Genomic DNA, 14,308 nt, shown 5'->3' on the forward strand with positions numbered 1-14,308 from the left:
ATAGTAAATATATTTCATGCAAGCTTAATTTTGTAGGAGAAAATTAAAGAAGAATTGGGATAAACAATACTTATTCGACAATTGAATTGTTATGTTTACTTTATATAATATATATGTTACATTTTAGCATAACCTTTGTTTAATTTTTTGCATATTTGAGTGCGCGCGTGTGTGTATTTCAATTTATGGTATATCCATATGAAACGATATTTAAAGAACCATTTTCAAATATATTTCGGAATAAGGAACGTTTTCAAAATCACTTCAGAAAAATGCAAGACATTTAAATCAAACGAAAACACTGATATTCACCGAACAGAGGCATATGTGACATGTAGACCATGTAAAATATCTCTGAGTATGAAGTTTTATATTCTTTTAAGACTTCACTCTGCATCAATTTGTTAAATGATTGAACTTTTTTTTTACATCACAGATGAAACTGAAAATAATGCAAGAATAGTCTCTGAAATCACAAGAGAAAACACAACAAAAGTTGACATGACGAGCATGACGAATGAGAGAGCCACCCTCAGTATCACAACAAGCGAACGAACAACAAACCATGGCACAACAATGGAGGAACTAACAAGTCAAAATCTAACAAGCAATGGACTTAACATGACGAGCCAAAGGACCATCATCAGTGGAACAACAAGCGAACGAACAACAACCTATGGCACAACTATCGGGAAACTTACAAGCCAAACACAAACAAGCAACGGACCACGCGACTGTAGTGGTGTTACTGTTGGAAATTCTAGTGGTGTTTACACAATATATGTCGACAATCAACCTCTCGATGTATACTGCGAAATGACTGGTTCTGGTCAATGGACGGTAATACATTTAAATTTCATAAGTTGAAGAACAAAATCATAAATAACAATGCTTAAAGGGCTTTAAAAAACTTGTATATATCAATGGAACAGCAACTGTTTGCTACATGATATCTTTTGAGTAATACATAAACATTTATTTGTTTTGCAACCACAAATTTTTAAAATGGACATTCATAGGGTAATTTGTCAATATAAATTTTACGTTAACTTGTTAGTGACATCACAACTTATGTCTCTGTATTAAAGATAACGATTATAACGTCATGTGTCTTTGCACTCATAAAAACATAACTTTTCAAACAATTGTAGAAATCTATAATATTTTTGAAAGGAGAAGTTTAAAGAAGGGTTAGTATTTGTTCCATTATTTTAAAGTTTTAATCAGATCAAATGTCAGTTTAGTCCAATGTTTCTATAATTTGTAACAATTTTCATCAGACCAAATGTCAGTTTTGTCCAATGTTTTTACAATTTGTAACAGTTTAAATCAGACCAAATGTCAGTTAAGTTCAATGTTTGCATAATTTAACAGTTTTAATCAGACCAAATGTCAGTTTAATCTAATGTTTCTACAATTTGTAACAATTTTTAGCACTACATACTTCATGTCGTTACGAAAACACGGAAATTGCGTTAAAAATTACTGGTAGGGTAATTTTTCAATATAAATTTTACGTTAATTTGTCAGTGACATTTCAACTGATGTCTCTGTATTAAGTTCCTACATTTTAGAAATCATTTATATATATATATATCCTTTATGCAAATCTCACGCGTCATGTGAAGGAGGCTCGAGGGTATAAAAATAAAAAAAAAAAACATATTTATTTGTCATTACAATTTTTATTTATTACCTTTATTTGTTGTTACTTTATCAATTGGTACAAAAATCATTCATAATTAAAAAAAAAACGTGTTGGCCCCATATTACGTTTAAAATGTATATCTCATTACAAAGGCTCCAAATTATCTCCCTTTGATGCAAAAATGCCATTTTTTGGCATTAAATGAAAGTATCTATTTAACTCATTTTTTTTTATCAAAATAAACAAATAAGCTTTTTTAAATAAACTATTGTAAAATTTGCGCGTTTTTTGTAATTTATTTCATTCTTATTTCGATATAAACTCTTTTTCTCCAATTAGTTCAACAAAAAATGTACCTTTCCAAAAATGCATGCTTCTTTTAAAGGCAGATTGTGAGTGTAAATGAACGGTGACCCGATTTTATATTATTCTATTTTTCTATTATGTATAAGATAAAGTTCGTTTATAGAAAAATATAGCAAAATCAATATTAAAAAAAATGTATTTAGACCTGCAAGAAGTAATAAAAATTTAAATGAAGATCAGTAGTAATTGATTCACTGATCGTTTTCATTTTGTCTAATGCGCGTAATAATATTGCGAGGGACATTTATATACTTTGTTGTTTCTCCATGAGAAAAGAACTGTTATACTTTTCAAGTTTTATCATCCAACATTGAACACAGCAATCGTTTTACCCTTCAAATTACTTTAAATGTTTAGTTTTTCCATATCTTCCTAGTCTTTGTCGTAATTCTCACGGAACTTTGTTTTGTTGGACACGAGAAAAAAATTATTTGATATTGGATGTACGATCAAAAGTATGGATCTATGTGCGGCTTATAAATAATAAAACAAGTTACAATAAATAAAAACTCTACCATTTAAAAATTTCAATTTTCAAATAAACATACACAAAATACATTTAACGTTTACGAGTCCTTCTGGAGCCATTTTTGTACACACTTTTCAAATTTCGATTGTATCAATACTACAGATACAATGAATAATAGAAATAGGCCATTTTGTACATATTCCAAGGGGAAACTTGATGCAAAAAAAATTAGTTTTACTTGTGCATTGCATTTAATAGAAAAAGAGAACTTTGTAGCAAATAAATCAAGATTTTTATAGAAAATCCTAAGCCTTTAAAACAGAGATTTTTGTTATAACATTTGAAACACCAATTACTCACGTGATTTTCTATGATGTGCTAGTGGTTTTTTTTTTACAAAAACTTCTAAGCAACCTGTAAATTCCAAAACTCCTTTTGCTGAGTCACTAAAGTCGAGCGCACCCTATAAGGTGTACTTGATTTTGCCCATATTTATATTTGTTCTAACCAATAACTACATTTATAAACTTATTCTAAGGTAATCACTGCTTGTACTGCATGCAATAATCCTAAATCTATCAGTCACCAAATTGCCAAATATGAGAGCACAAGGATAAAGGCTAATCTATGAAAATCTTGATTTATTTGCTACAAAATCCTCTTTTTCTATTAAATTCAACGAAACAGTAGAAAAAAATGCTTTGCATCAAGTTTCTTCTTGGAAAATGTACAAAATGGCCTATCCCTATTATTCATTATATCTGTAGTTTTGATACAATTGAAGTTGAAAAGTTTGTACAAAAGTGACTGCAGAAGGGGTCATAAACCGTAACAAACAAAACCATGAAAACGAAAAAAGCAAAAAAGCAAAACAATCTTTCGATATGATATATAAATATATTTTATAAATAAATCAAGTCCCCTGTCCTCAGTTCTCATGCCTGTTTAAAAAAAAACCTAAGCTTTCTACTTCTTTTGAGGTTGATGGACTAAGAAGATACTTATTTTTTTTTCATTTTTTTGCCAGGACATAAAATCTGGCATATGTTTAATAACATTTCCTATAAAGTTATCTAGTTAAGTATATTTTGTTTGCAATATAAAATAAAATGGGCTTCATCATCCATTGTATTACAGGACGTGTATGGTCTTTTAACTCTAGGTATTTTTAAATGTCTTCCTTTTTCTATCATTAAACTATGATCGCTAATTCTCATTTTTGTTATGTTACTTCTCTTTTCAAAAGATTTACAGTTTAAGTAGTTTTTTATTTCAAAATTTTGCTTTAAACTTTTATAAAAATTCAACTTACTCTTTTAACTATTTTTTCAAATTTGTGCTCAAATATATTTGTGCAAATCTGAGAATTGATGTTCCAAGGTTTTTTTTATCAACTTTAAGTATTTTTTTCTTTTGTTTCCCTCAAAAATGGATACGTTCATGTTTACCTCTTTCAAAATATTTTTTACATATGTTTAAAACCAGGACATAAATAATCAAAATTTTTAGAAAGTAAAAAAGATTCGTATAATAATGAATTAATTTCAGAATTTAGTAATCTTGATAAGTAAAGTATACTTTGAGTTTTTAGATGCATTTCTAGTGAATATCTCCCTAGCTCTGTTTTCACAGCTATGTTTGATGAAGATTTTTGTGTTCCGAGCATGTATTAACAGAAAGACAAATGTAATTTTTCTAAACTTGATTTATCAGTAAAGTTAAGGGGGTCTATAATTGTTGTGGAAATATTTGCACGTTTTTCTGCTCTTAATTTTGAAACATAAGTATCCATATAAGTAATTTCTGAATTATAAATGGCTATTGGTTTAGTTATAGAATCAAAAAGACTGCAAACCACTTTAACTGGCAGATAATTTAAGGAACTAGTAAAAGTTTTTATGGCAAACATCTCTTTCCTTGCTTCGTTTACAAGCTCTCAGAGCTATGTAATCAGTTTCCATTTGATTTCACAAGAATTCCAAGAAATGAATACTCAGAGACATTTGACAAATTTTCATTTTTATATTTTGTAAAAGATGTTTCCACTTTTTTATTATTTTGCTGCAAAATCATTGTTTTAGTTTTATTAATATTTAAAGTAAATTGCCATTTTTCAAAAAACTTTTTTTTTAAGTTGTTCAGACTATTTTGTTGGCCTTCTTTACTTTTAGTTAATATTAAAAGGCCATCAGCAAATTGTAAAGATCCTACTTAAGTATTAATTAGTTCTAATGGACAGCTATTTTCATTTACAAATTTGCCTCTAAATCATTAATTAATACATTAAATAAAGTAGGACTCAATGACTCCCCTTGTGTAACCCCTTGTGTGACCTCAAAATATTCTGAATGCCACTCTAGATGCTTGAAGGCAGATTTTGTTTCCTTATACTGTCCTTTGATAATATTAAATATTTTTTCCTGCTCCTGCCTTATACAGTTTATAAAGTAAAGCTTTTCTCCAGACAGAATCAAAAGTCTTTTTAAATCTACAAAGCAGGCATATATCTTATTTTTGTTTTTGTGTAAGTATTTGTTTATTAAAGACTTAAGCACAAATATACTATTAGAGGTTCTTGGATTTTTTCTAAAGCCAAATTAAGTATTATTTATAGTATTTTCCATCAGTTTAATCAATCTTTCATTTGATACAGCATTAAACAACTTTGGTAAGCAACTTATAAATCAAGTTACATAATATTTACAATATATATTCGATTTAATTTTAAGAAATGTTTTTAAAAATTGAAAAATATAGGTGTTTCAAAAAAGAATAGATGGTTCAACAGATTTTTACAGGACTTGGCAGGAATATAAACAGGGATTTGGGAGTTTGAATTCGGAATATTGGTTGGGTATGTATACTTATCGCTTATTGTCTGCCATAACTGAACACCACATAGGTGCCGTCACAATGGCAACGTAATTTTGTATGACGTAAATAGTTCAAGTGGCGAAATTTCACTGGTCAAGCGTCGTAGATTTACAAATAGCGAAAAGGTATAATTCAAAAAAACCTGACAGGAATTCAAGTACAATTTCCGGTGTGTTGATTTAGAAAATCAATGTTCATATTTTGTGGTTTACGGTACGCTTTAAACAGTCAACAAAAACTTTTATAAATAGTTGCCGAGGTAGACATTTTAGTTCATCAGTATAAATAGATAAGCTAATGTTTAAACTAAACTAGAAAAAAATAAAACTTATATTTTACAATAAAGGGAAAATTATAAGAACTCTTATAGATATCAAAATGTTTAAGGAAATTTTTTTTGGGAATAAATTGAAAGCATTATTGCATTTAAATTTCATATGGTTAAACAAAAATAATTACACAGGCAACTTTTGATCGCGTTCATCATGTAAATTTTAAAATTTAACATGAAGTTAACCACAAACGAGCTTTTATGTGAAGCAATCTTAAGAATAATCACATGAATCTCCTTTTACAAAAATCATAAATGGTTTTTTAATCATATTAGAAGATTAAGACGTTATTTGAATAACTTAAATTAGAAAATTCGTGTGAATTTCATGTATAAAAAATCACGTCAAATTCACTTTCATATCAGATTCACGTAAAACTCTTGTGAAATCAGCTCACGTAAATTTCACGTATAAGCTCGTTTGATGTGAAATTCGTGTGAATTTTCACATTACATTCATATGAATCTAAATTACAATGAATCCATGTTAGTGAAATTTACCTGTGTATACTACCAAAAATATATGTTAATTTAATGTTTGAAAAAGAAAATTACGACTATTAGTTTATAAGAAAAATAATGTCACATATTGAAACACCTTACAATAGTTTGGAGCGTTCAAATGTTTAAACAGTTGCGTTGAAAGTAAAAAGGTTTTGCACTGAAAGTGAAATGTTTTGCGTTATCAGTGAAAAGGTTTCGAATTGAAAGTGAAAAGGTTTGGTGTGAAAAATGAAAAGGCTTTGCGTTGAAAGTGAAAAGGTTTTGCGTTTAAAGTGAAGAGGTTATTTGTTTAAAGTGAAAAGGTTCTACGTTTAAAGTGGAAAGGTTTTGTGTTGAATGTGAAAAAGGTTTTGCGTTGAAAGCGAAAAGGTATTGCTTCGAGACCATACATAGTTGCATAAATATGATTAAAGGTGGTATGGAAATCTAAAATAAAAGTGATATAATTTGTTCATACTTTGCAAAAACGTAGTATCTATTGATATATGTTCACAAATATAATACAAATGATAAGACATCGTGCATTTTCTGAAGTTACAGGATGTGACAAAATGACACATTTTGTATGGATTATACAGAAAAAAAACTCTTTTGTTATTAGAAACTTAATTTAAACAAAATGATAGAACTGTAGAATAAATGAGAAAAAGATAACTTCCAGGCAATGCTTTGGGAATATCCAAAGAAATGATAGGGTCATCGTACGTTTTTTTCTTACTAAAATACAAAATAGGAAAAATCCATGTAGATACCTTCAGAAAATTCACTATTTTAGAGTTACCTTCCCTTAAAATGTCTATTTAAAAACATTTAAAAACAATAACAAATAATCTGCATTTGTAAAACTACTAATATGCATAAGTTATATTCTTATAAATTGGTTCTTCTAAATGAAAATTCACATTGAATATATGCATTCGTGCATCAAATTTTGGTAACTTGATTGAAAATCTGGACCTAAGGTTCTTTGTTTTTTACAATCCAAGATGGCGAAAGACACTCATATCACCTTAAGACATTATCTTTTATCAAATCTTTTGATTTTTTTGCTAAGCCATTTTCTTAATACTCTGATCAATATAAACCATTAATCATGTTTGGTTTGCATGTGAATAATCTAATACCTAATTTGAACTTTATCTAGAACAACTAGTATAAGGTATTTTCTAAAAAAACATAATCATTTTTCATATGCGTCTCTGTTAGTATACAATATACAATATAAAGTTTCATGTAGAAATATACTCATAAAAGGAGTCCGAATTCTTACTTCAAATCCCTGTTTATATTCCCGTCAAAACAGTTAATCCTGTAGAAATCAGTTGAATTATCTTTTCTTCTTTGAAACATCATCCCAGATGGCCTCTATCGTATCAACCTACCTATTGTATTCATTGTGAACTTGTTCTCGTCCTGAATATGCATGAAATATTTGCCACTGGACGTTAAGCAACCAACAATCAATCAATCAATTGAAACATCTTTATATTCAAATACTGAAAAAAATACTATACTTTATTTTTATTTTGTCTTTTAAGCTAATTGTGGTACTAGTTCTCTTTTTTTTTAACATGAACAAAATAACTCATAAATTTTCCTAGAGTTCTGTACACTAATGCCGTACTTATTTTGCATGTTTATGACATTTGTGCAACCGATCTTACTCCGTTTTGAGCCGTTGTGATTCCTTTGTTTATTTACTTTCATTCTAAGTTAATTAATAAGATTGGAACATCGGTCAGCACTATTCGTGTGTATGTGTATGCTATAGAAACGGTAGATATGATGAGGCAGAGTATACTAGTAAATGTTTTGTATTTACAGGGAATGACAATTTACATAAGATCATATCTTCAGGGAACTACAAACTACGAATTGATCTAGAAGACTGGAGTGGTGAGGTGCGGTATGCTGAATACGATACGTTTGTTATAGGCAATGAAACTACAAACTACGTACTCACTATTGCAAATTACAATGGAAATGCTGGTAAATATTGTAATTATGTCTTTCATTTGGCTTATGTTTTGATCAGTTTACATCGTGATGTCATTTTGCTTCAACAAACCAAACGGATTCAAAGCGTTGATTCACTTGTTCGTTTCATTGATCGTGTTTAATTGTGTCAGTTTTATTGCACTTCCCTTTTTGTATTTGCCTTGGAGTTTGGCATGTGTATTATACTTGTTTTCGTTTAAAAGCCAAAAAATCAAAAATATCGCATACCAAAAAACAAAAAAAATGTTTTTTTATCATTATATCTGCAATTTAAAGCCCTCAATTTCAGTGAACGTAATACTTTATCATTTTAACCAACAGTCTAAATGTGTTGTCCTTACAATTATTTCTACAACCTCGAATAAGATATGTATATGTCGTGTACAAGTTGCGATTTTGTACAGGTTATAACATGTACAAAAATATTGTACATGTTATAACTTGCATAATGCAAAAATACAAGTAATAACATGTACAAAAGTACCTCATACATGTTATAACCTGTACAAAATATTGCTTAAAAATGGTTTTAACTTGTACAAAATTTAAGATAAATCTTAATGCAGTAAAATATACATTTAAATTCACCAATATATAAAGAACAACAATAAATAAGCCAACACGTGTCTTTTTCTGTAGAGGAAAGTTGCAGAAATATATGTTTCATGACTTATGTTGGCAAAATGTGTTTTCATGTAATTGTATGTTTTATGCAGTTCGTCATGGCTTTAATAAGTGTGACACTATTTACTAAAAGCGTCCATTCCCTCAATGACAATTACATTAGATGCTAGAAACTACATTCTTCCAAAGTTTTAAAAAAATATGCCTAATAAATTTGGGTAATACTCCTCCCTCTTGTTTAATAGCATGCAAAGACTAAAACAATGTATAATATGCTTACTCTGTAAAAGCAAAAGAGAAAACTGAAATAGTTTTCATTGGACCATGCTTCATTATCAATATCTTTGGATCTACTCTTCAACATTTTGGCATTCAGCATGACTTTTGTAAATTTATGACTCAATTTTTTTATAAACTATAAGATCATTGCATGAGTCGAATGTCATTTTGATGTTTTAAATATATGTTCCTACTTTGAAAGTATGTATTTGTGGCCTTTGACATCTATGGGCGGGTTGTATTCTTTTAAACACATACCCCATTTCCATTCCCAATTTTATTTGTAGACCCATCTATCCTGGATATCCTCTTATGTCTTTTTAGTGACAACTTGTATTTTACTATGCCTTTAAAGTGGACACTCACGATAGGTCATCAAATAAAGATTTGTCCATAGATAGTCAATAGAGGATCATAAAACATGTCCTAAGATATATCTTATGACAGGTCTTAAGAATGATTCCTAATACCGACACCTGGACATTAAGTGTATCAAAAAAGGACAAAACACACTAACAAAGTTACATGATGGAATAATAAAAAAGTTATGAAAATATTATTTAGGTCAATAACATCTGTTTCAATAATAGAAACATATCCTTATTTTTCGATTTTGTACAAGTTAAAACCATTTCAAAGCAATATTTTGTACAGGTTATAACATGTACGAGGTACTTTTGTACATGTTATAACTTGTATTTTTGCATTATGCAAGTTATAACATGTACAATATTTTAGAACATGTTATAACCTGTACAAAATCGCAACTTGTACATGACATATATATAGATTTCAGAAAAGCAGAATTAAAAAAATATATGTATTTGGAAAACATAATTGTAAGATAAATTACAAAAGACAGAACTATCTTGTATATAACAGGGCTAGGTTTGTGAATACACATTTGAAGTGAGGAACAAGGAGCTCGGTTAAAATGATATTCACCCTTTCCACATCATGAAAAAACTGATGTCTTCTGTACTTAGAATTTTAAATTTTATTTGAATTCTATGGATTCTTCAAACTTTCAAATGAAACAGCGCGAGAAGGAAATAATAAGAAATGAAAAACGATATTTTGATTGCAAAGATATCTCTTGAATAACTCCAATACAGATAATTCACCGATTTTAAAATAAAGTCATTAATCGGTTAGAAGAAAATTCAAGGTAACAAACACAAATCATAAAGGATACAAGAGCGAGTGCGATTTGTTTTAAATAAAGATGATATGTTTTTATAATTTTTGGCTGAAAATGTTTACTGTATAATTGTTATATCGTTTATTGGTCTTTTCAAGAGTGATTTTGTTTTTCATTCAAATAATATATAAGAATTGATTTTATAAGTTAAAGCAAAATAATTACATAAACCGTACACTTTGCTTTTAATTAGGTAGAATAATCCAATCATGTAACATTTCATTAGCATGACAGACTTATTGATAAACTTTACTTATTATATTAATCATAATAATATAACATTAGGGTTATTGATCGTTGATAAAATTAGCAAACTGGGTTTTAAACATTATAAGATTTACAACTAAAACTCACAAAACAGTTTTGCTGCGTACCGTATTATGTGACCTTGTTGAATAAGATTCTGTTAAGGCCTTTTTTATATCAAAAATTATTATTAAAATATCCAGCATGTTAAATGTATCGTCTGTAATATATTTTTTTTCAAATTATGTTCTAATTCGCCAAGCTTAACCGAACATAAATTATTTAGTCAATAAAACTCAACACATGTATACTATAGGAATGAGCTCTCATTGTTAGTAGCACATTTTCGAAATGAGTTCTTCTTGTGAGTAGCACACTTTAATACTGTATTTTTTCTTTTTCTTCAAACATCAAAACCATTTCATGTATTCATATTTCAATATTCATTTAAACGTCCATCTGCATCTAATTACTCGTCTAAGCAGATCACACAAGTTTCCTCAATACAACAAAACTCCGTATCAGGACTCCATCCCACTAAAAATCAAAATCAACAACAATCTATAAAACACAATAAAAATAGTATTATTACAATTTATCTTGTCACATCATTTAACTGTCTAACTCAAATCTATCAAAATGGGTGGGATGGGTGGGGGATATGGGTAACGAAAAGGAAGGTATGCTACTTGGTAAAGGCAGAACGTCGATAACTGGTTATAAACATATCTTTTATTTATAATAAGATTGTGCACGAGAATCACGATCCTACCCTCGTACAAACGGGTAGGATACCTGCATTGCGACATACAATAGCCAATCAAATCATACAATAACAAACCAGGTATGCAACCGTGTGCTCATCAACACGGGTTGAACATAAACAAACACAGACATGTGCTTCCAAGACTACTAAAGTATTAATAAAAATATTTATTGTGGGTCGAAAAGATTTAATACAAGCACAAGCGCAAGTTTAAAATTTGGTTTATTCAGATTAATTCTAATGTTAACAATGGGATTCAAAATGTGTTTCTTACTGTTTACATTCTCTGCTTACGTGGCTATTTCTATCTGAAAATACATTTCAGTGATTGTCATTATTTGACGTTTGTTATTGTCGTCTTCGTCGTCGTCCGTACACTTTCCTACTAGGATTACTTCTCTTCTGGTATTGTTTACCTAACAAGGCAAAATTGATGTATAAATAATTTCATAGAAACTCTCCAGATATGTTAGTGACCGTATGAATTTAGGTCGCCTTTCTGTTTAAGTATCTGTGTTTAATGCCTATTTAAATAATCGCGGATATATAACGGTGTACAATTTGTATAATTGGGTGCCAGAATGTCTTCAAAAACGATCGTTATTCGGCAGCAAAAACAAATAATTTTTAGCAACTTCGACCAGAGAAGACCTCATCGAACATTAACGGATCAAAGTTAAAACCACAGTGTTAACAGTCTGTTAATGATCTATTTAAACTGCTTTGACAACACGGCCTCTCACAAATTTTTGTTAAAGCGTCTTTGGTGAAGTAAAATAAAAAAAAAAGAGCATATTATCTATACACATGGAAAAAAGTATTGCAACACCAAGTTGAACTTTGAATTAAAAAAATACTTTTTTATGTTTTTGTGCTATAATCTGGTAAAAAAGAACTACTTAAACATTATTTAAGTATCATTTGAGTTTAATCAGTAAATATCGACTAGGTAAGTTTTTATCTGCACATGCAGCTACTGTACCCGTAAACAGCAAAACAGATGTTTTCATCCTCATTGTTTTCAACACTTTAAATAACCAAGTTTTTAAAGTTATGTGATTGACACCTTGTAATGGGTCCTCGGCAACTCTAAACTGCAGCAAGATGACAGATTATCAGCCTGAGAGAAGCAGGGATGTCGCTGTAACAACTGCACGTATTGTTAGTCATCACCATTCCACTATAAGTCGTTTTGAGAATAAAAAATGGGACTAAACGATGTTAAAGACCTTTCAAGATAGAGAAAACCCCCTATACCATTTGCTAGGGAAAATCAAGCTTAATAAAGGTTGGTCAGAAAGAAACCCATCGCATACAATGCAATTCCAAAAAGATAGTGGTGGGCATACAGGAGCCTTTTAACAAGAACTGTTCGAGATCGACCCATCGCCACTGGTTATCGTGCGATTATACCATTTCGGACACCTTTGCTTACGAACAGACACACAGTTTTCCACATACAATGTAGTGCAGTGCTCGCTAAAGTTGAAAATAAGCATCGTGGAGGAAAATTCATTGTTCCAATGGAATTTGGGTAATCTTCCTTGGACGGATCGTAGCCCAGATTTGAACCATATCGAGCATATATGGGATACTGTTGGGCGGAAAATGCGCGAAAGGACACCCCAGTTCAAACACATCATGAAATACACAATGCCCTTCACCAGAAATGGTGGTTGCTACTTTAGCAACAAATTAGTCGATTTTTGGCAAGATTCAGAAGACGGTTAGATGCGGTTATCCGTTTGAATGGAGGCTGCGCACAAAGTACTAATTCTTTGACGTAAAACGACCAACCATGATATGAACAGTCATCTGAAGATTAATTTGGAAATGTCTGACATTGTAAGGTTGTAAAAAGCATTTTTTTGTACAACAAACACTTCATTTTGTAATTAAAATATTGTGGTTATATAAATCATTTTTTTTCAAAAATTTTTGTTCGTTTCAATGCCAATGTTATCATAAACTATGTTTCAATAATATTATACAAATATCTTATTATATATCATCCACAAAAAGAGGCAGATTTTTCAAGTGTTGAAAAATCAAGGTGTTGCAATACTTTTGTCCATGTGTATATATAATGTACTATTCTATTTAACTGTAAGAGCTCTCTTTTTTACAGGAGACAGTCTTACTGCACAAGATGAAACGTATCAACCGAATGGATATGGGTTTTCAACATGGGATAGGGACAATGACGGATCATTACATATTACTTGTGCAACGGCAGAACATGCTGGCTGGTGGTTCAATTGGTGTACTAAGGGCAATCTGAATGGGAAGTATTATCATGGTGGAGTGAGTGAGAGTGACGGGATATACTGGGAATCTTGGAAACTCTCACAATATTCTCTCAGGAATGTATCGATGAAAATAAAACAAGTTTAAACATTTTATATGTGACTTATGGAAAACATTAAAACACAATTTGCATTTAAATTAAATATTACACGAAGGACTGGGTTCTTTTGAAAGGAAGTAGATTTTTTTTAATAAATTGCTTTCGCGTACTTGAAATATTCAATATAAAATAATTTAGTTATTAAAATTGCTGATGTTAATTAGGACATATGCTATATGCTTTATATCATATTGTTTGTGATTATAGTAGGAAACGAAAAATGTGGCAATTTTATTCATATCAAAATTGTAAGCCGGGTATCTTTGATGACATTTTTTTACAATATGTTTACGACTCTAATTTAGATCGTTTATATATCATCACTTGATATGTTTATTGAAAACTTAATAAATTTCCTTGTTAATTTTGTTGCTCAATATAAAAAGAAGATGTGGTATGATTGGCAATGAGACAACTATCCACATAAGACCAAAATGACACAAACATTAACAACTATAGGTCTCCGTACGGCCTTCAACAATGAGCAAACCCCATACAGCATAGTAAGCTATACAAAGGCCAGATAAGACAATGTTATACCATTCAAACGAGAAAACTAACGGCCTGATTTATGTAAAAACAAATATGTAACACA

General features: G+C 29.9%; 1 protein-coding gene across 1 annotated transcript; it reads left to right on the forward strand.

Moving 5' to 3' along the window:
* Positions 1–510: 510 nt before the first annotated feature.
* On the forward strand, positions 511–13,700 carry LOC134702001 (angiopoietin-related protein 7-like). Its single transcript, XM_063563111.1, has 4 exons — positions 511–840; positions 5,241–5,337; positions 8,017–8,181; positions 13,435–13,700. Exons 1-4 carry the CDS (start codon positions 511–513, stop codon positions 13,698–13,700), a joined length of 858 nt encoding a protein of 285 aa, XP_063419181.1.
* The last annotated feature ends 608 nt before the right edge of the window (positions 13,701–14,308 follow it).

This window comes from Mytilus trossulus, unplaced genomic scaffold, assembly GCF_036588685.1.
Source record: "Mytilus trossulus isolate FHL-02 unplaced genomic scaffold, PNRI_Mtr1.1.1.hap1 h1tg000373l__unscaffolded, whole genome shotgun sequence".
Lineage (NCBI taxonomy): Eukaryota > Metazoa > Mollusca > Bivalvia > Mytilida > Mytilidae > Mytilus > Mytilus trossulus.